General features: G+C 54.1%; 1 protein-coding gene across 1 annotated transcript in view; it reads right to left on the bottom strand.

The window, feature by feature from the left end:
• Positions 1 to 26,488, bottom strand: part of AGBL2 (AGBL carboxypeptidase 2) — a 986,768-nt gene that overhangs the window by 435,731 nt on the left and 524,549 nt on the right. The window contains exon 14 of the mRNA XM_086959752.1: positions 16,544 to 16,645. Within this exon, the coding sequence (XP_086815878.1) occupies positions 16,544 to 16,645 (102 nt within the window). The remainder of the gene's footprint in view (positions 1 to 16,543; positions 16,646 to 26,488) is intronic.

The raw sequence follows: 26,488 nt of genomic DNA, 5'->3' as shown, positions 1-26,488 counted from the left end.
ACCGCGCTGTGTGGCTACTAGCCGGCTGGCTTGTGGCCTTCTTCACGACGCCCGACGACATCACTGCTGCTGGTCTGGTTGCTCCAGACTGGCCCTTGCTTCCTTCTTCAAGAGAGGCACCCCGGACCCTCCTGGTCCACTCCAGACGCCATTTTGAGTCCACCGCGTGGGCTTGAATTTGCCAAGGCTTTGTTGCCCAATCCTGGGTCCAGCGACGCCGACAGCTTCATCCATCGTGGGACAGCTCGCTCCTCCATCCTGGTCGCCGACAACGCCTCCTGGTCCGTGAGATCTGCGAGCACAGCGTCACCCACTCACCTAGTCGAGGTGGCTACCATCCGGTGCCCTCCTGGTGCCCACTGACTACTGGCTAGTAGTCTCGAACTTGGTCCCCTCTGCTTTCAGGTGTCATCTTCCTTCGATCCAGGCTTGGATCCATCGAACTTTCTTCACTGGTCGCCTGCCAGCAACTTCTTTCTTCCAGGCTCCTGGTCCGTCTACGAGGATTCCCGACGTCTTTTGAGACATATGCAGCTGCAGCCCCTGGGCTAGGTAACTTCGGCATTTCGGTGCCCCAGCATAGCCTCACTATCCAAGGGTCAGGATCCACTTTCGTTTTCCTCCTACCAGGTCGGGTTCGCCCGAGAACACTAACTTTGTCATTACTAGCTACCATAGACTTTGTCCCGCATCACACGTGAGAGTGCACACTCTGCACCCGAGTCCCCTAGGCCTCCTAGAAGTAATCTGAAGATTCTATAGTCAAGACCTAGCGATTCCTAAGCCTATTAGTACTGTACTTACCTGCTAGTAATTTCGCATTCCACTTTCAGAGTATATGGTTTTCCGTGCCCCTCGGGCATTTGTATATACTGTGCTAACTTAAGTATTTTCGTAAGAGTTTTGTGTTGTGCTTAGTACCCTGTCCTCATAAAGAGTACAGGGCTGTTGTGATTTATAATAAATATCTTGTTTATTTTCATAACACTTGTGTGGTGTCCTTTCACTGGGTATTCAAGGTGTATATGTGTGGTAAACAGCTGGCTTAACACGCCCTCTCGAGTCTTTAGCCTTAGACTGCTCGTATCCACGCTACTAGGATAGCTGGTCTATAAGGTTGACTTACAACCAATCATCAATAAGGGTTGTTGGACTGATACATAGTGTTCACTAGAATAGTGAGCACTGCATATCAGGCCACCTTCTCAAATTGGTGAGCAGCGGTTGGGATTTGAGCTTGCTGTTGTTTTACCACACGTATCCTAAGAATATCTTGTTGAAAGATCACATAAGTACTTCAGGTACATATAACTTAGCTTAGAATACTCTGAGTTCTACTGAACCAGCTGTTGCAGCTCCTCAAGGCTTAGCACACCTTGGCTGCAACTCTTAGCAAGGGATCAGTAGGCAAACACATAGTGTAGGTAGGTGCATCACTTACACCACACTAGAGACAGTATGTCAGACAAAGGAGGAAACTCTGAGTCTCCCCTTGTGTTAGTGGACCCTCCACAGGTCCCCACTTCCAGATATACTGTTCTTAGCTTCCATGAGTTACGACAGGTGTGTACCTCTAGGAAGATAAAACAGGGGTCTAACCCCACAACTTCCTTTCTGATTGGTCTCTTAGAGACTTATGATGCCAGGAAAGCTGAGAAACTTCTTAGCTCTTCTAATCCAGATGGAAGCATGCCTCCCCTTGAGGGAACCAGAGGAGACCCTGACCTAATCCACCTCTCAGCTGAGACTGAAGAGGGGGAGGAGGATGAGGATCCCTCTGGGGATGAGGCAGATAAGGGACAGGTAGAAGTCAGTAGACTAACCAGGTCCAACTTAAGCAGACATGAGATTGGTACTGGGGGACCCCTGGGGCCACTCTCAGGTCAGCTTAACATTGGGAATGGACGAGCCAGATCTCTATCAAGAGGCTCTGGCAGATCTATTCAAACCAATGGCTCTCAAAGCTCTTCTCACAGAGGGATGACTTCCCCTCAGAGGAGAGTGTATGAAGCTAAAGAAAGGGCAGTCAATCTGAGGATTGAAAGGGAAGAACTTGCCCTGGCCAAAGAGAGGCTTGCCTTTGCTAGAGAGCAACAGTTAAGTGGGGTAGTCCCCACTGGTGGCAGCATTGTACCTAGTAATAGGGAAAGGAGTTTTGATACAAAGCACCTGGGTAAGATAGTGCCCCCCTTTAAACAAGGGGATGACATCCACAAATGGATTACTGCTTTGGAGAGGGCCTGCACTGTGCAGGGTGTTCCCCAGAGTCAGTGGGCAGCTATCTTGTGGCTCTCCTTTGAAGGAAAAGGTAGAGACAAGCTCCTCACTACTAGAGTGGAGGATGCTAACAATTACCAAATCTTGAAAAATACACTGATTGATGGGTTTGGCCTAACCACTGAGCAGTACAGGTTGCTGTTCAGGGATACCCAGAAAACTCAGTCTCAAGATTGGTCTGACTTTGTAGATTGTGCCACTAAGGCTTTGGAGGGCTGGTTGCTGGGCAGTAAGGTTACTGATTATACAGGATTGTACAATTTGATCATGAGAGAACAAATTTTAAACAATTGTCAGAACCAGTTGTTGCATCAGCATCTTGTTGACTCAGATCTGACCTCTCCCCAAGAATTGGGAAAGAAGGCAGACAGATGGGTCAGAATAAGAGTTAAACAGAACCAGGGCCAGAATCAAGGTGGTCAGAAGAAAGCAGACCAGAAGGGTAAAGATTCTAAGGGGGAACAAAATGACCAGAAGTCTTCGACAGGTCCCCAACAACCCAAAGAGGGTGGGGGTCAGGCTCCCCAGAAGAAGAAAAACCAAGAAGGCCAATCTAAAAGGTGGTGCCAATACTGCAAAAGTAAAACTCACTGGTTTAGTGAGTGCACCAAGAAAGGAGGAGGGCAGACTCCTGCCACTGCAGCCCCTAAGGCACCTGTGCCCCCTAGTACAGTCAGCAGTGGTAGTGCACCTCCCAAGGGTTTAGTTGGGTTAACCCTGGGTTCTGAGGGGGGTGACAACTTAGTTGGCACACTCACTCAGGCTGTCCTTGTTTGTACAGGGGATGTGGATATGTCCCCTGATATAAGTCCCAATACTTTGGGCAAATACAGACAGACACCTTTCATTAATGGAAAAATGGCTCAGGCCTATAGGGACACCTGTGCCAGTGTCACAATGGTGACACCTAACTTTGTGGACCCTGGACAGATCATGCCAGGTACAGATTTCCTGGTGACCAATGCAAGCAATGTCACTACCAATCACAGTATGGCAATTGTAGCTTTCTCCTGGGGAGGGGTAACTGGCCAAAAGAAGGTTGTAGTTAGCTCAGACCTCCCAGTGGATTGTTTGTTGGGCAATGATTTGGAGTCATCACAATGGTCAGAAGTGGAGCAGAGGACTCACATGGAAATGTTAGGCTTGCCAGCACATGTGTTTGGTGTGACCAGGTCACAGGTCAGGAAATGCCCCACTGAACAGGTGCTGGATCCTGGAACAATGGACCAGACACCTTCCAAGAAAAAGAGCAGTAGGGTTAAGGCTGTGCCTTCCCCCTTGCCCCAGGTTGTGGATCAAGTCTCAGAGGAGGCTGACCTACAGGAATTGAGGGAAACTGAGCCTAGAGAGTTTGCACTTGATCTCCTCGCAAGTTGAGGCATGGGGTTCCACAAGGCTCTAGTTTGAGCCCCACGCTGTTTAATATATATATGGAGCCTTTGGCACATATTGTGGAAGCCTATGGTGTGGATATCGTCACATACGCTGACGATACCCAATTAATAATTCAACTTGCCAATAACCAGCCTGAGGAAGCCATACATTTTTCCAATTGCATGCGGGCAGTGGCTGGGTGGATGAACAACAATTGCCTTCGCCTAAATGGCGACAAAACTGAGCTGCTAGTGGTCGGTAAATCTCTCTCCACCTGGTCGAAGGACTGGTGGCCGACGGAACTAGGGCCAATCCCCCGCTCAGCAGAGGTTGTAAGAAACTTGGGAATCATGATTGATGCGGAGCTTTCCTTCAAGCAACAAATTAGCAAAATCACTGGAAAATGCTTTGGAATATTAAAAACTCTCCGTAAAGTTCTCGACCTGCTCCCCTTTGGCGCTAGAAAGAAACTTATCCATGCTTTAGTTACGCCGCATCTGGATTATGGCAACGCCCTTCTCCTTGGCCTGAGCAAAAAAAGCATCCAACAACTTCAGTGTGTCCAAAATGCCGCTGCCCGCTTGGTACTGAACCTCCCACGCAGGGCATCCGGTACAACGGCATTGCGTAAACTTCATTGGCTCCCTATTGTGGAGCGGATCAAATTTAAGGCACTATGTATGGCTCATCGCATTGCCCAGGGAAAAGGCCCAAACTACCTGCAAAGACTCCTTATCATTCATCGCCCTATTCGAAATCTCAGATCCGCTGGAGTGATGTTATTTAAACTCCCCCGCGTTCACAGGTCCAGAATGGGAGGTAGTTCCTTCCGTTTCTTGGCTAGCAAGTATTGGAATAGCCTCCCCTTGAACCTTCGGATGGAGCCCTCCGAAACAAGATTCAGACAAAATCTAAAAACTCACCTCTTTCCCAAGTAAATAACATTATGACACATTCTAGAACTTTAGGGTGACTTGGTTTTAGCCTCATCCGGGAGCAGTAGTTTTTCAGCGCGGGGACACACCGTCATAGGTGTATCCAGGCGCTTAAGAAATGGTCTTATTATTATTATTATTATTATCAAGTTGAATTCTTGGGTTCAGGGGGACCCTCAAGGGAGGACCTGGGGAAGGACCAGTTAGACTGCCCTTCTCTTGAACCCCTCAGACAGCAGGCTGCTGCTGAGGCTGCTGGGAACGCCACAGGTACCCACAAGGTATACTGGGAAGATGGACTCCTGTACACTGAAGCAAGAGACCCCAAGCCTGGCATGACCAGGAGGCTGGTTGTACCCTTGTCTCAGAGAGGTTTCCTCCTTACCTTGGCCCATGAGATTCCCTTAGCAGGTCACTTAGGCCAGACAAAGACTTGGGACAGGCTTGTCTCACACTTTCACTGGCCTCACATGAATGAGGATACCAAGGAGTTTTGTCGCTCCTGTGTCACTTGCCAAGCCAGTGGTAAGTCAGGTGGCACAACAAAGGCCCCCCTTATACCAATGCCTGTGGTGGGGGTGCCCTTTGAAAGAGTGGGGATTGACATTGTTGGTCCAATGGAACCCCAGACAGCATCAGGGCACAAGTTTATACTGGTGGTAGTGGATCATCATCATTCAGCCCGGGGATGCCCAAGGGTAACCGGGCGCTATATAAAACTCGTTAATAATAATAATAATAATAATAATAATAATAATCATGCCACCAGGTATCCTGAAGCTATTCCACTTAGGACCACTACAGCACCTGTAGTGGCAAGGGCCCTAGTTGGAGTGTTCTCCAGAGTGGGCTTCCCTAAGGAGGTTGTCTCTGACAGAGGTGCAAACTTCATGTCAAGCTACTTAACTGCTATGTGGAAGGAATGTGGTGTCAACTACAAATTCACTACACCCTATCATCCACAATGCAATGGGCTTGTTGAAAGGTTCAACAGGACCCTAAAAGGGATGATTCATGGACTACCTGAAAAGCTCAGGCGTAGATGGGATGTCCTGATTCCCTGCCTTCTGTTTGCTTACAGAGAGGTCCCACAAAAGGGGGTTGGCTACAGCCCTTTTGAACTTTTGTATGGGCATCCTGTGAGAGGCCCCCTGTGTTTGGTGAAGGAAGGATGGGAGAGACCTCTCAAAAAGCCTGCAACCAACATAGTGGACTATGTGCTTGGTCTCAGCTCGCGGATGGCTGAATACATGGAGAAGGCATCTGAAAACCTTAAGGCCAGTCAAGAACTTCAAAAAGCTTGGCATGACCAAAAGGCTGTTCTGACTGTTTACCAGCCTGGACAGAAGGTGTGGGTGTTGGAGCCAGTGGCCCCAGCAGCACTCAAAGACAAATGGTCTGGGCCCCACACAATTCTTGAGCAAAAGGGAGAGGTCACCTACCTGGTGGACCTTGGAACTCCCAGGAGCCCCCACAGGGTGCTCCATGTCAACAGGCTCAAAGCATATGTCGACAGGAAGGACATGAGCTTGCTCATGGCCATAGATGAGGGACAGGAGGAAGAGAGTGACCCTCTCCCAGACCTGCTCACTCAGAATCCTGATGATGGGTCAGTAGATGGTGTTGTCTTTTGTGGCAGCCTCTCTGAGCATCAACAGAAAGACTGTAAACAGGTTCTTCAGTCTTTCAGACATATGTTTTCTCTGACACCCAGTCAGACCAATTGGTGTACCCATGAGGTTGACACTGGTGACAGCCTGCCAGTTAAGAGTAAAATCTACAGGCAGCCTGATCATGTTAGAGACTGCATAAAAACTGAAGTGCAGAAAATGTTGGAGTTGGGAGTCATTGAACCCTCAGATAGCCCTTGGGCTAGTCCAGTAGTTCTAGTGCCAAAACCTCACACCCAGGGTGGTAAGAAAGAGATGAGGTTCTGCGTAGACTACAGGGGTCTCAATGCAGTCACTAAGACTGATGCCCACCCAATACCAAGGGCAGATGAGCTTATAGATAGATTGGCTTCTGCCAACTACTTAAGCACATTTGACCTGACAGCTGGGTATTGGCAAATCAGGTTAGCTGAGGATGCCAAGCCCAAGACAGCATTTTCAACCCCTGGTGGGCATTATCAATTTGTGGTAATGCCCTTTGGTCTGAAAAATGCACCTGCCACCTTCCAAAGGTTGGTGAATCATGTTCTCACTGGGCTGGATGACTTCTGTGCAGCATATCTAGATGATATTGCTGTCTTTAGCTCCTCCTGGGAGGATCACCTGGTCCACCTGAGGAAAGTGTTAGAGGCTCTGCAAGCAGCAGGCCTCACTATCAAGGCCACCAAGTGCCAGATAGGGCAGACACAGGTTGTATACCTGGGCCACCTTGTAGGTGGAGGCCAGGTTCAGCCACTGGAGAGCAAAATACAGTCAATCAGGGACTGGGCTCCTCCAACCACCCAGACTCAGGTTCGAGCTTTCTTGGGCCTGACTGGTTACTACAGAAAGTTTGTCAGGAACTATGGATCAATTGTGACTCCCTTAAATGAACTGACAAGTAAGAAAATGCTAAAAAAGGTTCAGTGGACAGCAGGCTGTCAAAAAGCATTCGATGACCTAAAGCAGGCCATGTGCACAGCACCTATCCTTAAGAGTCCAGACTACTCCAAACCATTCATTGTCCAAACAGATGCTTCTGAGTTGGGTGTGGGAGCTGTTCTATCTCAACTGAATTTTGATGGTCAAGACCAGCCCATTGCTTTTATAAGCAGAAGGCTGACCCCCAGAGAGAAGAATTGGTCAGCTATTGAGAGGGAGGCCTTTGCTGTGGTTTGGGCCCTGAAGAAGCTGAGGCCATACTTGTTTGGCACTCACTTCAAGATTCAGACCGACCATAAGCCCCTCTTGTGGCTAAATCAGATGAAGGGTGAAAACCCCAAACTGCTTAGGTGGTCCATTTCCCTACAGGGGATGGACTTTACAGTGGAACATAGACCTGGTACTGATCATGGCAATGCCGATGGGCTCTCCAGATATTTCCACTTAGAACAAGAAGACTCACCTGGTCAAGGTTAGCTTATTGTCCCAAAGTTTGGGGGGGGGGGTCATGTAGGAGAGTAGGGTCTGCAATCCTATGATCACCCAGATTTTTTGCTTTTGTTTCACTGGTTTACGACTTAATGTGGCTGTGGGCCTGCTAATCAGACCCACAGCCTGCTGTTCTCTCTCTAAATTACTGCCAATGCACTTTAGGTGCATTACGAATTGGAACTGGTTCACCTTATGAGCCCCTGTATTAGTGCACCCTAGGTGCCCAGGGCATAGGTGTATCCAAGGCCTAACAGGGGCTGCAGCATGTATTGTGCCACCCCTGGCCTGGCCTCCATATTTGACACAACTGGCTGATCACTCAGCTGGGGTAAGTCGGTGTAATCACCTCTTACTTAGGTACAGTATGTCTGTGCCTAACCCTAAACTGGACACATATGTTCCTATCAGCCACTCCTATGGAAGGCCTCATCAATCCTGGAGGCAGAGTGCTTGGAAATATGTGAGATGGTGCTCTAGCATGAGCTGAGCCTGTCTGCAGCTGTCGGGAACCACTCCCTAAGCTGTTCCGGGATATTGCCATACCATATACTCTTAAGTGCATTATAATCCTCGCGGTTAAATGCTATCTTTGGTTTGGCTTTATCAAAACATGTCGAGTAAGGTGTCATACGAATTGGAATACTATCCCCTCGCCAGTTCTGGCGACGGGGATAGCATTCCACCTTTCTAGAGGGACACGACATGTGTGTAGCCTTAACCCCGGTTAAAGTTAAACAGAGCCTCAGCATCACAAAATGGATGCTGCCACCACAGACACGAGTCTGGCCTCCTGCTGCTGACCGAAACTCGGCAGATGGTGGCCTGGACAAAGGGTTTCCTGCCTTGGGAGGTGCGAGCACCACCCCAGACAGGATTTTGTGTATTGGGTAGGACAGGGCTGAATAGAATCAGACATGCCCGGGGCACACAAGGTGTCCCCGTGCATAGGCCAGTCCAAACCGGTTCTGGGGCCTTCCAGCCCCAGTCCTGGCGAGGAGCTGGACAAAGGAAAGGGGGTGTAACCGCCCCCCTTCCTGGTTCCTCCCAGAGGAGGGACCTAGTAGGTGATCCACCCCTCAGATTGGGAATAAGAGAGGGAGCAGTGCCATTGCACAGCAGATCATCCTGAATCAACTTTACACGAAGAAGAAGACTGGACTTCGACATTCTGCTGCACAGAAGACTGAAGAGAATCTCCCTTGTGGCCTAGGAGTGGCCACCCTGTGAACACAGGTACCAACCAGCAACTCGACGTCTGCTTTGCCGCCGCCTCCCGCCGGAGACCGAGCCCAGAGTCCGACAAGAACCAGACTCCCAGACCTCTCAGAGCCCGATCCACAGTCCCTGCGAAGAAGGGACCCGTGGAGGCACCGAGTGACGTGGGACCGGACCTCTTGAAAGACACTCGAAAAGCTGACTGCGCAGCTTCTGAGGCATCCTCGACGTTGTGCTTTGGGGATTGAGAACCCCCACCACCGAGCAGCCCTTGCACCGAAGAGCAGCCCTCCAGCATCTCCACGATCTGCGTGGGGCCCTTTTGCATTGTGCCACTCGACGCGCCATCCCGGCCACTAGCCACGTGGTCAGCGGCCATCTTGGCGACGAAACCGAAGATTTACACAGCAGGTCTGGTTGCTCCAGACCTACCCAAGCTCCTGTAAAAAGGAGCACCCGCTCTGACCTTGCTGGTCCGAGTGAACAGCATCTTTCAACTTCTGCGTGGCTTGCATTTGCCAAGGCCTGTTTGCTCCGATCAGGTCGCCGACACCGCCAACAGCGAGAAGCCTACGCGGGACAGCTCGTGACCGACTCCTGGACGTCCTCGACCCCGGGTATCCACGTGGCTGCAGAAAGAAGCTACCCGACAACGCCTGTTTGCACCCGACATCGCCTGGTTCCAATCTGGTTCCACGGTAGTCACTGGCTAGTGACTTTGAACACTGTCCCCTCTGCTTTCAGGTCTTCACATCTTCAGATCCACCCTTGGATCCACCGGAACTCTTCTCATCGAGCCGCCTGCAGCATCTTCAGCTCCAAGCACCATCGACCAGCGTGACGAAACCCGACACGACTTCGACCCTGTGCACCCGCTTCCTGTGGGTGAGGTAACTCAGCTCCGCCGGTGCTCCTGCACTGGTACACATCCCAAGGGCCTGTGTTTTAAGTTTCAGCTCCGTAGGTCACTCGGAAGGTTCCTAACTTTCTAACTTTGTGCTTTTTACGCACCATAGACTTTGTATTGAAAAGTGTGTGCACTTTGAACACTGCACCCGAGTCCCGTGGGCCTTTCCCGACTTAGTCATTGCCAGTCTCGAATAGCTCCAGCGATTCCCAAGGCCCTAGGCCTCTTCACTTTCCTCCTGGTATCTCTTATACCACTTTCTTAGTATATGGTTTAGGTGGCCCCTAGGGCTCATCCATATTGTGCAACTTTTGTGTATTTTAAACTGTCTTGTGATTTAACGCTTGTGCTTCTGTGCTCATAAAGAGTCCAGGGGATTTTATAGTTAATAAATCAATATATATTTTCAATATATATCTGTGTGGTGTCCCTTTCATTTGGTATTCAAGGGGGTTGTGTATGGTATAACAGCTGGCTTCACATGCCTTTCAGAGTTTAGCCTAAGACTGCTTTGTCCACGTTACCACTAGGATAACTGGTCTACAAGGTTGAATTACAACCATCATCATAAGGGTTGCTTGGCATGGTACAAAGTGATCACTAAGAATTAGTGAGCATTATATACCAGGCCAACTTCTCACAACGACATGTATGTAACTGTGAACCCCGGTTAAAGTTAAACGAAGCCTCAGCTCCACAAAATGGATGCTGCCACCACAGACACGAGTCTGACCCCCTGCAGCTGGGAGTCCTTCCAGCGAGGGGAGCCTGGACAAAGGGTTTCCTGTCAGGGCCGGTGCTAGCACCGTCCCAGACATGGTTTTGTGTATCCTGGGTAGGCAGGGCTTTACAAGAAGGTGACTGCTGAGTGGCACCCCGGTGCTCACTACGCATAGGCCGGTCAGAACCAGTTCCAGGGGCACACCAGCCCCTGGCCTGGGGAAAGTCCGGCATGGCAGAGGGGTGTAACCACCCCCCTCCTAGTCCCACCCATAGGCAGGACCTAGTCACCGGGTCAGCCCCCTTTTTTAGTAAAGATGGGAGCGGGCCCCCTGTTAAAATTAGATCATCTTTGGAATCAAGACACGACTTTCTGCGAAAGGACATCAAGATTTCCTTCTTCAAGATTCTCCCTTGTGGCTAAGGAGTAGTCACCCTGCATCCGCAGGCACCATCCTAAGAACACTGCGGTCTGCTGCAAGTCCTTCCTCCGGAATCCGACTGCCCAGCTCGACGAGACCCGGCTTCCCTGGCACCTCTGACCTCTACTCACCTCTACAGCAAAGCTGAGAACCGTGAGTGCGACGAGACCTCGAGGGACCGACGATCGCCAAGACTGCACGACTTCTTTGCAACAAGCCCACCGTGTGCTCCACTGGTGAGTGCTTTGGGGTCCGAGAAGCCCCAACCCTGAGCAGCTCCAGCACCGAAGATCAGCCCTCCAGCATCTCCACGATCTGCGTGGGGCCCTTCTGCTTTTGCGTGCTCACCGCGCTGTGTGGCTACTAGCCGGCTGGCTTGTGGCCTTCTTCACGACGCCCGACGACATCACTGCTGCTGGTCTGGTTGCTCCAGACTGGCCCTTGCTTCCTTCTTCAAGAGAGGCACCCCGGACCCTCCTGGTCCACTCCAGACGCCATTTTGAGTCCACCGCGTGGGCTTGAATTTGCCAAGGCTTTGTTGCCCAATCCTGGGTCCAGCGACGCCGACAGCTTCATCCATCGTGGGACAGCTCGCTCCTCCATCCTGGTCGCCGACAACGCCTCCTGGTCCGTGAGATCTGCGAGCACAGCGTCACCCACTCACCTAGTCGAGGTGGCTACCATCCGGTGCCCTCCTGGTGCCCACTGACTACTGGCTAGTAGTCTCGAACTTGGCCCCCTCTGCTTTCAGGTGTCATCTTCCTTCGATCCAGGCTTGGATCCATCGAACTTTCTTCACTGCCTGCCAGCAACTTCTTTCTTCCAGGCTCCTGGTCCGTCTACGAGGATTCCCGACGTCTTTTGAGACATATGCAGCTGCAGCCCCTGGGCTAGGTAACTTCGGCATTTCGGTGCCCCAGCATAGCCTCACTATCCAAGGGTCAGGATCCACTTTCGTTTTCCTCCTACCAGGTCGGGTTCGCCGGAGAACACTAACTTTGTCATTACTAGCTACCATAGACTTTGTCCCGCATCACGCGTGAGAGTGCACACTCTGCACCCGAGTCCCCTAGGCCTCCTAGAAGTAATCTGAAGATTCTATAGACAAGACCTAGCGATTCCTAAGCCTATTAGTACTGTACTTACCTGCTAGTAATTTCGCATTCCACTTTCAGAGTATATGGTTTTCCGTGCCCCTCGGGCATTTGTATATACTGTGCTAACTTAAGTATTTTCGTAAGAGTTTTGTGTTGTGCTTAGTACCCTGTCCTCATAAAGAGTACAGGGCTGTTGTGATTTATAATAAATATCTTGTTTATTTTCATAACACTTGTGTGGTGTCCTTTCACTGGGTATTCAAGGGGTATATGTGTGGTAAACAGCTGGCTTAACACGCCCTCTCGAGTCTTTAGCCTTAGGCTGCTCGTATCCACGCTACTAGGATAGCTGGTCTATAAGGTTGACTTACAACCAATCATCAATAAGGGTTGTTGGACTGATACATAGTGTTCACTAGAATAGTGAGCACTGCATATCAGGCCACCTTCTCACACTCCTCCCCACTCGAAGGGGACGCAGGCCATCCGACACATGCTCTCGGAATTGTCGGCTGACCGGACGGGGCAGAGAATGTTCGGTATTATTTGCTCGGGGGTCACCAGGTGACAGCGGACGGCCGTCACACTGGCCCCTGTGTCACGTAGGGCTTCGGCCTTGCGCCCATTGATGCTCACCCACTGACTATACTTTCTGGTGTTGGCGGGTAGGGGAGCCCGCGGGACCATGTTTCTCCCCCCCAGGCATGCCAGGACCATGGCGGCCGGCTCCCACTCTTGTTGCTCGTGTTCGTACTCTTCCTGGTCCTCGGAGACTTGCTCTTCTCCGAGGGCGGCGGCCGCTACCTGGCGGGGCCTCGGAGTCTGGTTCTGTAGACAGTTCGGGTCATTGGCGTAGTGACCGACTCGCTGGCATCGGTGACACGTGACATTGGCTCTGAACCCCGGGCGCATCGGGGGGTTGCCCCTGTTGGCCGGGGGCGGGGTGCTGGTGGCGGGAGCGGCCGGGACGGTGTCTTTCCCCCGGCCCTGGCCTCCTCCTCCTCCTCGGGGGCGGTGATGGCCTTGGTTATTCCTGTTCTGCTCGTTCGGGCCACCCCGGCCCACTCGGGTGCTCTCCCATTGGTCAGCCTCGGCGGCGAGCTGCCGTGGATCAGTCATTTTACTGTCGAGGAGGTGCTGCCTGAGCTCGACAAAGCAGTTATTGGAGAGGTGCTCCCACACAACAAGGTTAAAAAGCTGCTCGTAGGTCGTTACGTTGCTCCCCTTGATCCACCCCTCGAGGGCTCGGCTGAAATAGTTCACATATTCCACCCAAGTTGTACCCGGGATTCGGGTGCAGTCGCGGAACCTCTGGCGGTACATTTCGGGTGTCAGCCCATATCGAGTGAGGAGGGCGGCCTTCATGTGATCATAGGACGTCATTTGGTGATCCGGGAGCTGTAACAGGGCATCACGGCCTTCGTTGACGAACCTCCCCCGTAGACCGGCTCCCCAGTCACTTCGATCGATCCGGTGAGAGGACATGGCGATCTCATAGGCCTTGAACCACTGCTGTATGTCGTCGTTTCGGTAGAACTCTCGGACAACATCTTTGGGAATGTGGACCTTTGATTCTGAAGTTCCTGGGGTGCGTGGTCGCTCGGGCACCCCCAGGTCCTTGCCTTGCTTACGTAGTTCTATTTCGGCTAGTTTGCGCTCGTGTTCATATGCCAGTCTTTTTTCTTCAAGCTCTCTTTGTCTTTGTTTTTCCTCCCGCTCTTCTCGGAGCCGTAAGTGTTCTAGGTTCAATTTTTGTTCCGCTAGTTTTAGTTCTCCATCCATTTTGAGCCGTGCCAACTCTAATTCATGCAGTCTGGTTTTCTCTCGCTCTTGGATCTCTTCCCGGGAGAGACCTGCTCTCCTTTCCTCGGAAGGAGCGGGGTTAGTTTCCGGGGCTTCGCTGTGTTGGTCCCGGGGACCAGCGGTGTTTACCTCTGCCCATGATTCTAGGGCGTGTTTAAAGTCATCTTTTGTGCTCATACCGGTGGTAGCAATGCCCAGTTCTATACAAAATTGTTTTAATTCTCGATGGTTGTACTCCTCCAGCTTGTCCATTTGGAATTTCTCTGTAGACCCGCTCTCTTGGGCCGGCATTGTGGTTTAGTCGTGGGGTGAGTTGCTTTCTGTACGATTACGCGTTGGTTCGGATCGCGCCGCTGGCCACCAATGTTAGACGGGACCTGGAGGGTCGGCCGAGAACAAGGGGAGAGGTCTCCGGGGAGAGCCGTCTCCAGCGATCGTACAGACAAGTAACTTCCCCCCCACAGAATAGGCACCACACAAGGATAAGATTCAACGTTCTTTATAAGCAATCTTGAAGTACGGTAGGATGGTACAAGGAGGTCTGGACTCAGGGGTCCCCTCTATTCTAGTCTCTTGGCTGGGAAAGGGGTAGCGGGACAGTCTTATTACCAATCTGGTAGTTACGATGAGATGGTGGGTAGCTCACAATCCTCGAGCTCGGCGTTCTTGAAGGACGGAGTGCGGCAGCGCCAGCATATCCCGGAGTGGTCGAAGGTGGCAACGGTCCGCGGCAGCGCCAGCAGGTCCCGACGAAGATGGTAGTTACAACGGGTCGCGGCAGCGCCAGCAGGTCCCAACGAAGATGGTAGTCACAACGGGTCGCGGCAGCGCCAGCAGGTCCCAACGAAGATGGTAGATTGCAGAGGGCCGCGGCAGCGCCAGCGGCAGGACGACAGTTCACAAGGCAGGGCTGCGGCAGCGCCAGCAGTCCGTCAAGGATGAGTTCTTCTCGGTGTCTCTCGACTCCAGGATACAACTGCCTTCCTGCTCTGGAGCTGCCCCAGTTATAGGTCTGGCGCCCTTTGATGTCCGGGCCCTCGCATTTGGAGGTCGGGAGGTCCGGGATGAGGGAGTCCAGACACCCAGCAGGGGGGTGGAGCCAGCGCCCGGGGAGGCTGGGGGCGATCGGCACCTGGCGGGGGAGAGCCATCGACACTTCTTCCTCCCATTGACCTGCCAAGTGGTCCGTTCACCTTCTGGGTGGATGGTGGTGCCGGGCTGTCGGGGCCTGGCCAGGCCCAGGGTTGGGGTCGAGCTGAGGCCACGCGGCCTCGTGGTGCAGTGTCCAAGATGGCGGCCGGGCCGGGCAATGGTGCTGACGGTGGCCCGGGCCGGTAATACAGAGATGTCCGGGAGCAGGGGTCCCGTAGGGGACGGTTTGCGAGTTGCTTCTGTGGGTAGCACCTGGAGAGCCGGTGCCCGGGCCCTGTCGTGCGGGGAGGGAGCGAGCCCTTCATGTGGCCTGTCCAACAACCCCTTCACAGATAGAGAGCCGAGTGACCCTTCGCCCTTAACTCCACCAGTAAAGAAATGCTCCTGAAGATCGCCCCCTGTAGGTACCTCACCCCAGCCAGGATCGCTACTTGAGACCCCGCGGGATGCGGGCAATGCTGGTGTCACTCCAGACACAAGGGCACACTCACAAATCTTCTATGGCCTTGCCCTAAACTGGAATCTTTCTGGGTGGGGGTCCTGGATGCGGTAAATGTTATATTTGCGACAGATATACCAAGATTCCTGAGCTATATACTCTGGGTCTCCCCAATCCCCACACCTACCCGTTGCAGTCTCATAGAGGCAGAGCAATCACCCTAGTACTAGGGGCGGCACAACAGATCCTCCTCGCCAGATGGCGTACAGAAAATATGGTCTATACTGGCAATGAAAACGCTGACCGCAGTTGCCACACAACAACTTCCCCCCTTCGACAAGATGTGGCAAACCTGCTAACAGTACCTGTCTGAGGAGTCTCTTGCCCCAGGGTTGATGCTGACTGCGCTTGACATCCATGGTGCAGTCTGCAGAGCGCTAGAGCCTGTGTACTCTTGTTGGAAGCATTTCACGTGCCATCGCATGGCATGACAAGCACACCCAGGGGTCTCTGTTACATTTCATGCAGTAGTTCCGTCACACAGAGCAGTATGAACAAACAATAAGCCCTAAGATCACCATGTGGTGTTCTTGTTCCATCACGGGCCATCGCACCACACGTCCAGCACATCCAGGGCTCTCTGTGATACTTCCCAGGCAGAGCAGTGTGAGGACCCGCTGAGCCTAATCATGTGCCATCAAATAGAACTGCGGCCAACACATGCCATCACATGCCGCCACATGCTGCCACATGCTGTCACATGCCATCACATCACATCACGGACACCCAGGGATCTTTGGGATACATTTGATGCACTAACATCTATAGATCCACCCCCACCCGCCAGCTCTGCTCTGCCAGCCTTGCGCTTGCCGCTGTCCCCGGCATCCGAAGATCGACAGTCGGAGGCAGATCCTTCTCCCACCTCGCCGCCAAGACCTGGAACACCCTCACTACCGACCTACGGCAGACCCAAGACCTACTCGCCTTCAGAAGACTCCTCAAGACCTGGCTCTTCGAGCAGTAGCAGCACCCCCTCCCCCCTCGCCATAGCGCCTTGCCACCCTCACGGGCAAGTAGCAAGCTTTACAAGTACTCTGATTGATTGATTGATCTCACCATGACGTTCTCCTGCAGGTTTGCTCTTCGACTGGACTTCCATCTGCGATGCAATTTATTCCTTTCTTTTCTTGAGCGCAGTCGTTTCTTCTTCTGTTTAAACTAATCAAGGGAACAAAACGAAGAGCGTTTGTTTCACTGTTAGCAGAACACACTTCACATGTCCAAGATTACTTCAAAAGACTGCGTGCCTCTTTGGCAATGACACATTGTTAACATTCGTCACTTGCTGCCCAAATGCACCATCAGACACTGTTCGGGGTCCCAGATATTGACACTGGCTGCTGCCTGGCTCACTGGGTCTGCTATGGCTGCCTGGCTCACTGCGTCTGCTATGGCTGCCTGGCTCACTGCGTCCTCTATGGCTGCCTGGCTCACTGGGTCTGCTATGGCTGCCTGGCTCACTGGGTCTGCTATGGCTGCCTGGCTCACTGGGTCTGCTAAGGCTGCCTGGCTCACTGGGTCTGCTATGGCTGCCTGGCTCACTGGGTCTGCTATGGCTGCCTGGCGCACTGGGTCTGCTATGGCTGCCTGGCTCACTGGGTCTGCTATGGCTGCCTGGCTCACTGGGTCTGCTATGGCTGCCTGGCTCACTCAGTCTGCTAAGGCTGCCTGGCTCACTGGATCTGCTATGGCTGCCTGGCTCACTCCGTCTGCTATGGCTGCCTGGCTCACTGGGTCTGCTATGGCTGCCTGGCTCACTGGGTCTGCTATGGCTGCCTGGCTCACTGGGTCAACTATGGCTGCCTGGCTCACTGGGTCTGCTATGGCTGCCTGGCTCACTGGGTCTGCTAAGGCTGCCTGGCTCACTGCGTCTGCTATGGCTGCCTGGCTCACTGCGTCTGCTATGGCTGCCTGGCTCACTGCGTCTGCTATGGCTCCCTGGCTCACTGGGTCTGCTAAGGCTGCCTGGCTCACTGCGTCTGCAATGGCTGCCTGGCTCACTGCGTCTGCCATGGATGCCTGGCTCACTGCGTCTGCTAAGGCTGCCTGGCTCACTGCGTCTGCTAAGGCTGCCTGGCTCACTGTGTCTGCTAAGGCTGCCTGGCTCACTGCGTCTGCTATGGCTGCCTGGCTCACTGCGTCTGCTATGTCTGCCTGGCTCACTGAGTCTGCTATGGCTGCATGGCTCACTGCGTCTGCTATGGCTGCCTGGCTCACTGGGTCTGCTAAGGCTGCCTGGCTCTGCGCTGGCTGCCTGGCTCACTGGGTCTGCTATGGCTGCCTGGCTCACTGGGTCTGCTATGGCTGCCTGGCTCACTGGGTCTGCTATGGCTGCCTGGCTCACTGAGTCTGCTATGGCTGCCTGGCTCACTGGGTCTGCTATGGCTGCCTGGCTCACTGGGTCTGCTATGTCTGCCTGGCTCACTGGGTCTGTTATGGCTGCATGGCTCACTGCGTCTGCTATGGCTGCCTGGCTCACTGCGTCTGCCATGGCTGCCTGGCTCACTGCGTCTGCTATGTCTGCCTGGCTCACTGGGTCTGCTATGGCTGCCTGTCTCACTGCGTCTGCTATGGCTCCTGGCTCACTGCGTCTGCTATGGCTACCTGGCTCACTGTGTCTACTATTGCTGCCTGGCTCACTGCGTCTGCTATGGCTACCTGGCTCACTGTGTCTACTATTGCTGCCTGGCTCACTCTGCCTGGTATGGCTGACTGGCTCATTGCGTCTACTATGGCTGCCTAGCTCACTGCGTCTGCTATGGATGCCTGGCTCACTGCATCTGCTATGGCTACCTGGCTCACTGTGTCTGCTATGGCTGCCTGGCTCACTGACACTACACCCTGATTGAACCCTTTTCACAGCATTTACAGCGCACACTGCACAACACAATGAAAACCTCCTTAAAATACACACAACACAACCAAACCCTCATATGGGCACAACCCTCCTAGTAACACAGACTGCACTACCAATGGTGTCCTGCACTCAGCACCCCCCCCCCCCCCAATGAAATACAGCACACACTACACAGCCGGGTACTCCACTGAGTTTACACCCCCCAATGAAATACAGCACACCCGACACAGCCAGGCACTCCACTGAGTACACACACCCCAATGAGATACAGCACACCCGACACAGCCAGGCACTCCACTGAGCACACACACCATTGAGATACAGCACACCCGACACAGCCAGGCACTCCACTGAGCACCCCCCTCCCCCCAATGAAATACAGCACACCTGACACAGCCAGGCACTCCACTGAGCACCCCCCTCCCCCCAATGAAATACAGCACACCTGACACAGCCAGGCACTCCACTGAGCACACACACCCCAATGAGACACAGCTCACCAGACCCAGCCAGGCACTCCACTGAGCACACACACCCCAATGAGACACAGCTCACCCGACACAGCCAGGCACTCCACTGAGCACACACACCCCAATGAGACACAGCTCACCCGACACAGCCAGGTACTCCACTGAGTACACACACTCCAATGAGATACAGCACAGCCGACACAGCCAGGCACTCCACTGAGGACACACACCATTGAGATACAGCACACCCGACACAGCCAGGCACTCCACTGAGCACCCCCTTCCCCCCAATGAAATACACAACACCCGACACAGCCAGGCACTCCACTGAGTTTACACCCCCCCAATGAAATACAGCACACCCGACACAGCCAGGCACTCCACTGAGCACACACACCCCAATGAGATACAGCACACCCGACACAGCCAGGCACTCCACTGAGCACACACACCCCAATGAAATACAGCACATCCAACACAGCCAGGAACTCCACTGAGCACACACACCCCAATGAGACACAGCACACCCGACACAGCCAGGCACTCCACTGAGCACATCCCCTGCCCCAATGAAATACAGCACACCCGACACAGCCAGGCACTCCACTGAGCACACACACCCCAATGAGACACTGCACACCCGACACAGCCAGGCACTCCACTGAGCACACACCCCCCAATGAGACACAGCTCACCCGACACAGCCAGGCACTCCACTGAGCACACACATCCAAATGAGACACAGCACACCCAACACAGCCAGGCACTCCACTGAGCACCCCCCCCAATGAAATACAGCACACACTACACAGCCAGGCACTCCACTGAGCACACACACCCCAATGAGATGCAGCACACCCGACACAGCCAGGCACTCCACTGAGCACACACACCCCAATGAGATACAGCACACCCGACACAGCCAGGCACTCCACTGAGCACACACATCATTGAGATACAGCACACCCGACACAGCCAGGCACTCCACTGAGCACCCCCTCCCCCCCCCCAATGAAATACAGCACGCCAGGCACCCCACTGAGCACACACACCCCAATGAGACACTGCACACCCGACACAGCCAGGCACTCCACTGAGCACACACACCCCAATGAGATACAGCACACCCGACACAGTCAGGCACTCCACTGAGCACACAACCATTGAGATACAGCACGCCCGTCACAGCCAGGCACTCCACTGAGCACCCCCCCGCCCCAATGAAATACAGCACACCCGACACAGCCAGGCACTCCACTGAGCACACACACCCCAATGAGACACTGCACACCCGACACAGCCAGGCACTCCACTGAGCACACACCCCCCAATGAGACACAGCACACCCGACACAGCCAGGCACTCCACTGAGCACACCCCCCCCCAATGAGACACAGCTCACCCGACACAGCCAGGCACTCCACTGAGCACACACATCCAAATGAGACACAGCACACCCAACACAGCCAGGCACTCCACTGAGCACCCCCCCCCCCAATGAAATACAGCACACACTACACAGCCAGGCACTCCACTGAGCACACACACCCCAATGAGATGCAGCACACCCGACACAGCCAGGCACTCCACTGAGCACACACACCCCAATGAGATACAGCACACCCGACACAGCCAGGCACTCCACTGAGCACACACATCATTGAGATACAGCACACCCGACACAGCCAGGCACTCCACTGAGCACCCCCTCCCCCCCCCCCAATGAAATACAGCACGCCAGGCACTCCACTGAGCACACACACCCCAATGAGACACTGCACACCCGACACAGCCAGGCACTCCACTGAGCACACACACCCCAATGAGATACAGCACACCCGACACAGTCAGGCACTCCACTGAGCACACAACCATTGAGATACAGCACGCCCGTCACAGCCAGGCACTCCACTGAGCACCCCTCCGCCCCAATGAAATACAGCACACCCGACACAGCCAGGCACTCCACTGAGCACACACACCCCAATGAGACACTGCACACCCGACACAGCCAGGCACTCCACTGAGCACACCCCCCCCAATGAGACACAGCACACCCGACACAGCCAGGCACTCCACTGAGCACACACACCCCAATGAGACACTGCACACCCGACACAGCCAGGCACTCCACTGAGCACACACCCCCGAATGAGACACAGCACACCGACACAGCCAGGCACTCCACTGAGCACACCCCCCCCCCCAATGAAATACAGCAAACCCGACACAGCCAGGCAATCTACTGAGCACACCCCCCCCAATGAAATACAGCAAACCCGACACAGCCAGACACTCTACTGAGCACACACACTCCAATGAGACACAGCACACCCGACACAGCCAGGCACTCCACTGAGCACATCCCCTCCCCCAATGAAATACAGCACACCCGACACAGCCAGGAACTCCACTGAGCATACACACCCCAATGAGACATAGCACACCCGACACAGCCAGGCACTCCACTGAGCACACCCCCCCCCCCAATGAAATACAGCACACCCGACACAGCCAGGCACTCCACTGAGCACACCCCCCCCCCAATGAAATACAGCACACCTGACACAGCCAGGCACTCCACTGAGCACACGCACCCCAATGAGACACAGCACACCCGACACACCCACACACCTGACGAGAGCCACACACCTGACGAGAGCCACACACCTGATGAGAGCCACACACCTGACGAGAGGCACACACCAGACGAGAGGCACACACCTGAGAGGCACACACCAGACGAGAGGCACACACCAGACGAGAGGCACACACCAGACGAGAGGCACGCACCAGACGAGAGGCACGCACCAGACGAGAGGCACGCACCAGACGAGAGGCACGCACCAGACGATGGGCACGCACCAGACGATGGGCACACACCAGACGATGGGCACACACCTGATGAGAGCCATACACCTGACGAGAGCCATACACCTGATAAGGCACACATCAGACGAGAGGCACACACCAGACGAGAGGCACACACCAGACGAGAGGCACACACCAGACGAAGGGCACACACCAGACGAGAGCCATACACCTGACGAGAGCCATACACCTGACGAGAGCCATGCACCTGACGAGAGCCATGCACCTGACGAGAGCCATGCACCTGACGAGAGCCACGCACCTGACGAGAGGCACGCACCTGACGAGAGCCACACACCAGACGAAGGGCACACACCTGACGAGAGCCATACACCTGATAAAGCACACACCTGACGAGAGGCACACACCTGACGAGAGGCACACACCTGACGAGAGGCACACACTTGACGAGAGGCACATACCTGATGAGTCATACACCTGACGAGTGGGAAACTCCTGAGGAGAGGCACACACCTGACGAGTGGGAAACTCCTGAGGAGAGGCACACACCTGACAAGAGGCACGCATCTGATCAGAGGCATACACCTAACGAGAAGGACACACCTGATGAGAGGGACACCCATGACCAGAGGCACAGACCTGACAAGAGGCATACACCTTGTAAGAACTGGGGTCACAAGTTTCCCGGGTGTAGCCTGGCACGAACAGGTAGGCACCCGAAAGCTCAGGTGTTAAGTGACTACACAGCACACGCATCCACTGAGACAATAAATGCAGACGCAATGACTGAGACCACACCAGAATGCTGGATTCAAATCAATAAGTTATTTATTTAAGATTAGCATCAGGGTGATCAAGAATTCACAGGAGAATAACTTATTAGCTTCTCTTACAAACCACATGGGTTTCCTCACTCAGCAATAAATACTAAAATGAATAAATATTAAATATTAAATAACTGTAGGCGTTTCACCCAACTTCTCACCAAGCAAGGGTGAACATTCCCTTAGACCCCTTTAGCAGGAATAACCAGGCTGTTAGCCCGAAGTGAACAGTTCAGTTAGCAATAACATACATTTCAACAGTACATTTTACTAAGGGAGCAAAGGGGCATTTCATCATCAATGCAGCACATCTAGAATGAAAACCACAGCTGTCAAATCATTAGGGCAGTTCCCGAATCCCGAATCCCTACAACATTAACTCTTTATGCATTTCAGTAGAAGGATAAATGCTGCCTTACTCAGCAGTAACATTTCCTAGCTGCAGGAATAAACCGTGCCTTAAATGAGGGTAAAACATTTCATTACGGTAGAACATTTCATTAGTCACAGTAACCACTTACTGTTATTAACCACCGTAGCCCCCTGCGTCTAGAGGTTACTCAACATTTCCTCAGGGAGACAACCAGTGCATTAGGCCAGACCATTCATTGTAGGGCCAGTCATAAACACTTCCACTGAACAGGGCACGTCAGCCAATATCATTCCCTCTAGAAAGGGGGTTACTCGTTTGACTGGGCAGTCACCTAGTTCTTCCTGGGGGCTCTCGCCCAGTCTCAGAAGCCCTGCGGGTACAACCGGGCCAACAGCAGTCTCCCTCGGGGAAGGGGCAATCTCGAGATCTCCCTCCGGTCCTCCAGAGGCCCCGCGTTCACTCAAGCGACCCACCCTCCTTCCCCGAGGGGTTACCTGTTTCTTCGGGCCTACCCGGGCCCCTTGCGTCGGCTGATGGCGGCTGGTATGGTCGCCGGGGGCTTGTGCTCTTCCTGAGCCCCCCGGTGGTCTTTGGGCCTTGTGGGGCTATAGCGCCCCTCCGGGTTTGCTCCGGCGTGTGGGTCCCGGGCCTCCAGAGGCTTCCCAAGCCCAGGACCAATCGGCAGGCTTCCTTAGGGGGTCGTGCCCGCGGCCACCAATGGCAGCGCGGCTCGTGGGGTGGCGTTCCCGCCTATCTTCCGACGACATCAGCAGGGGCGGGGCGCGCCAATGATGAGGACTTCAGGCCAAGCGTGGCCTAGTGTACTCGGTGCAGCGGCCCTCTCCTGGCTCCGAGGGCCGCCGAGGGGGGCACGATGTCGGCGCTGGCTCCGATGGGGGCGCTGGCTCCGATGGGGGCGCCGGGCACAGCGTGGTGGCAGACAGCAGCGCTGGCAGGCACAGCGCGTCCCGGGTTTTCTACGTGTGGCGCTGGAGCCGCGGTCACAGGGAGAGGATTCCTCAGGCACCTCAGCAGGGTGCGAACAGCTCCGGGCCGTGGCGGTGAGTGCACAGCTGGCGCTTCAGAGCAGGATGGCGCTCGGAGAGTGTGGTGCATCGGGGGCAGTTCACTCGGCTGTGGTAATTGAGGCAGATACAGTGCTACTCAAAGGGGGGAAATTAGCAGGGTCACAGCGCTTCAGGCAGGTCGGTGGTCTAGCGCTAAGTAGGGGAAGCGCTTAGCAGGCAGTCCAGGCAGTTAGGTCAGGGGGCAAGGCAGGACAGTGAAGGCCCCGATGAGGCAGAGGGTCGCAGAAGCGGCACCACACAGCACCTGGCTGATCCCTAGTAGTCCTGGTAACACAAGAAAGTAGTCTTCTCGGCTCTTGGTTGTTCTGGCGCCCTTAGGAGGTGGTTCTTGGTTGCTGGAAGAGGGGGGGTGGTTGAGTTGAAGGCTGGTCAAGTTCCCTCAGAAGGTCACTGAAGAGGGTCCCTGGGTTCCCCTCCTGCCGGGCCAGATCAGTGGGCTAGCTCAGGGTTCCTCACTCTACTTGGAAGGCAGCACCTAAGCCCTGTCACTCCCAGTGGCATAGGTCCTTGACTAGGCCCTACCGCCTAAATCTTCTGCGTGGGTCCCCCAGGTCAGTGATGCCCCAACTGACTGGAAAGTTTCCCTCCCTTTCCTTATATAGCGGTAGTTGGCAGTGGCAGTTGGTGTCACCTCCCCTGTTCTAGAGCTTACCTCATTCTAGCTATGGGCAGGCTGGCAGGCTGGTATCGCAACATTGTTTAAGGGTTCCAGACAGCTCCTGGCTACTGGAGTGCATCTACAAAGACCGCGCTGCAGTAGCAGGGGTCAGTGGCAGCCATGTTAGGGGAAGAGAGCACCTGCACCTTAACATTGGGAAACAATGGGAAGGTGCCAACAAAAAGTAGGTGGGAAAAATAAGGCAAGGGTGAAAAAAATAGGGAAAGACCACCCTAGGGCTGACAGGTCTAACATGCGTTCCCCTCCCCCCCCCCCCGAGCTGAAAGTGGGGAGAGCTACCCAACCTCTATGGAATTCTCGTCACTAAGGCGGAAAAACCGGGAGAGACCGTCAGTATTGGCGTGGTCAACTCCGGGTCGATGTTCCAGCCAAAAGTCCATCCCCTATAGGGAAATGGACCACCTTAGCAACTTGGGATTTTCGCCTCTCATTTGCATGAGCCAGTGAAGGGGTCGGTGGTCGGTTTGAATCAGGAAGTGAGAGCCAAAGAGGTATGGCCTCAACTTCTTCAAGGCCCAGACCACAGCGAAGGTTTCTCGCTCGATGGTACTCCATCGCCGTTCCCGAGGGAGGAGTCTTCTGGAGATAAAGGCCACAGGTTGGTCTTGGCCGTCGTTGTTGAGTTGCGAAAGCACAGCGCCTACGCCGTGCTCTGAGGCATCCATCTGCACGATAAATTCTTTCTGGAAGTCAGGAGTGGCCAGCACCGGAGCGGTGCACATCGCCCGCATCAGTGTTTCAAATGCCTCTTGGCAAGCAGCCGTCCAGATCACCTTGCGTGGCTACTTTTTGGACGTCAACTCGGTCAAGGGGGCTACGATGGTGCCATATCCCTTGACGAACCTGCGGTAGTATCCAGTGAGGCCGAGGAAGGCTCGGACCTCAGTTTGGGTCTTGGGGGGCTCCCAGGCCATGATGGTCTCAATTTTGGCCTGGAGGGGTTGCACCTTACCCCCGCCCACCAGGTGTCCCAGGTAAACGACAGATCCCTGTCCCATCTGGCACTTGCTGGCTTTGATGGTGAGGCCAGCGCGTTGCAGAGCCTGCAGCACATCCTGGAGAGGCTCCAGATGGTCCTCCCAGGTGCTACTGAAGACAGCTACGCCGCTGAGAAGGACTCCAGGCCAGACAGCACCTGGTTCACCAACCGCTGGAAGGTGGCCGGAGCATTCTTGAGCCCGAAGGGCATCACTCTGAATTGGAAGTGGCCCTTGGGGGTGGAGAACGCTGTCTTCTCCTTCGCTCCTTCGGCCATGGCAATCTGCCAGTACCCTGATGTTAGATCAAGGGTGCTGAGGTACTGGGCTGCTCCCAGCCGGTCGATCAGCTCATCCGCCCGCGGCATCGGGTGAGCGTCTGTCTTGGTGACAGAGTTCAATCCCGGATAGTCCAACAGAACCGAGGTGCTGGTGTGGTGCCCGGTGGGGCCGCTTTCGGCACCAGCACAACCGGACTAGCCCACGGGCTGCTGGAAGGTTCGATCACTCCCAGCTCCAGCATTTTGGTCACCTCACCCTGGATGCTGTTCTTAACTTTCTCGGACAGCCGGTAAGACTTGGTTTTTACAGGTGGACTGTTCCCTGTGTCCACATCATGGGTACACAGATGTGTAATTACAGGCGTGAGGGAGAACAACGAGGCGTGCTGCGCCAATACCTGGCGGCAGTCCCTCTGTTGCTCTGGGGTCAAGGATGGGGAGAGGACAACTCCCTCCACTGAACCATCCTTCTCCAGGGCCGCCAGAAGGTCAGGAAGAGGCTCACTCTCCTCCTCCTCGCTCCCATCCGTCACCATGAGGAGAGCAATCTCAGATCGCTCATGGTGAGGCTTCAGGTGGTTGACGTGGAGCACCCGATGGGGCTGATGGGGGGTCTTTAA

Source organism: Lissotriton vulgaris, chromosome 2_2, assembly GCF_964263255.1.
Source record: "Lissotriton vulgaris chromosome 2_2, aLisVul1.2, whole genome shotgun sequence".
Classification (NCBI taxonomy): domain Eukaryota; kingdom Metazoa; phylum Chordata; class Amphibia; order Caudata; family Salamandridae; genus Lissotriton; species Lissotriton vulgaris.
Note: the sequence above shows the minus strand (reverse complement) of the source record. Positions and strands in the feature narration are given on the sequence as shown.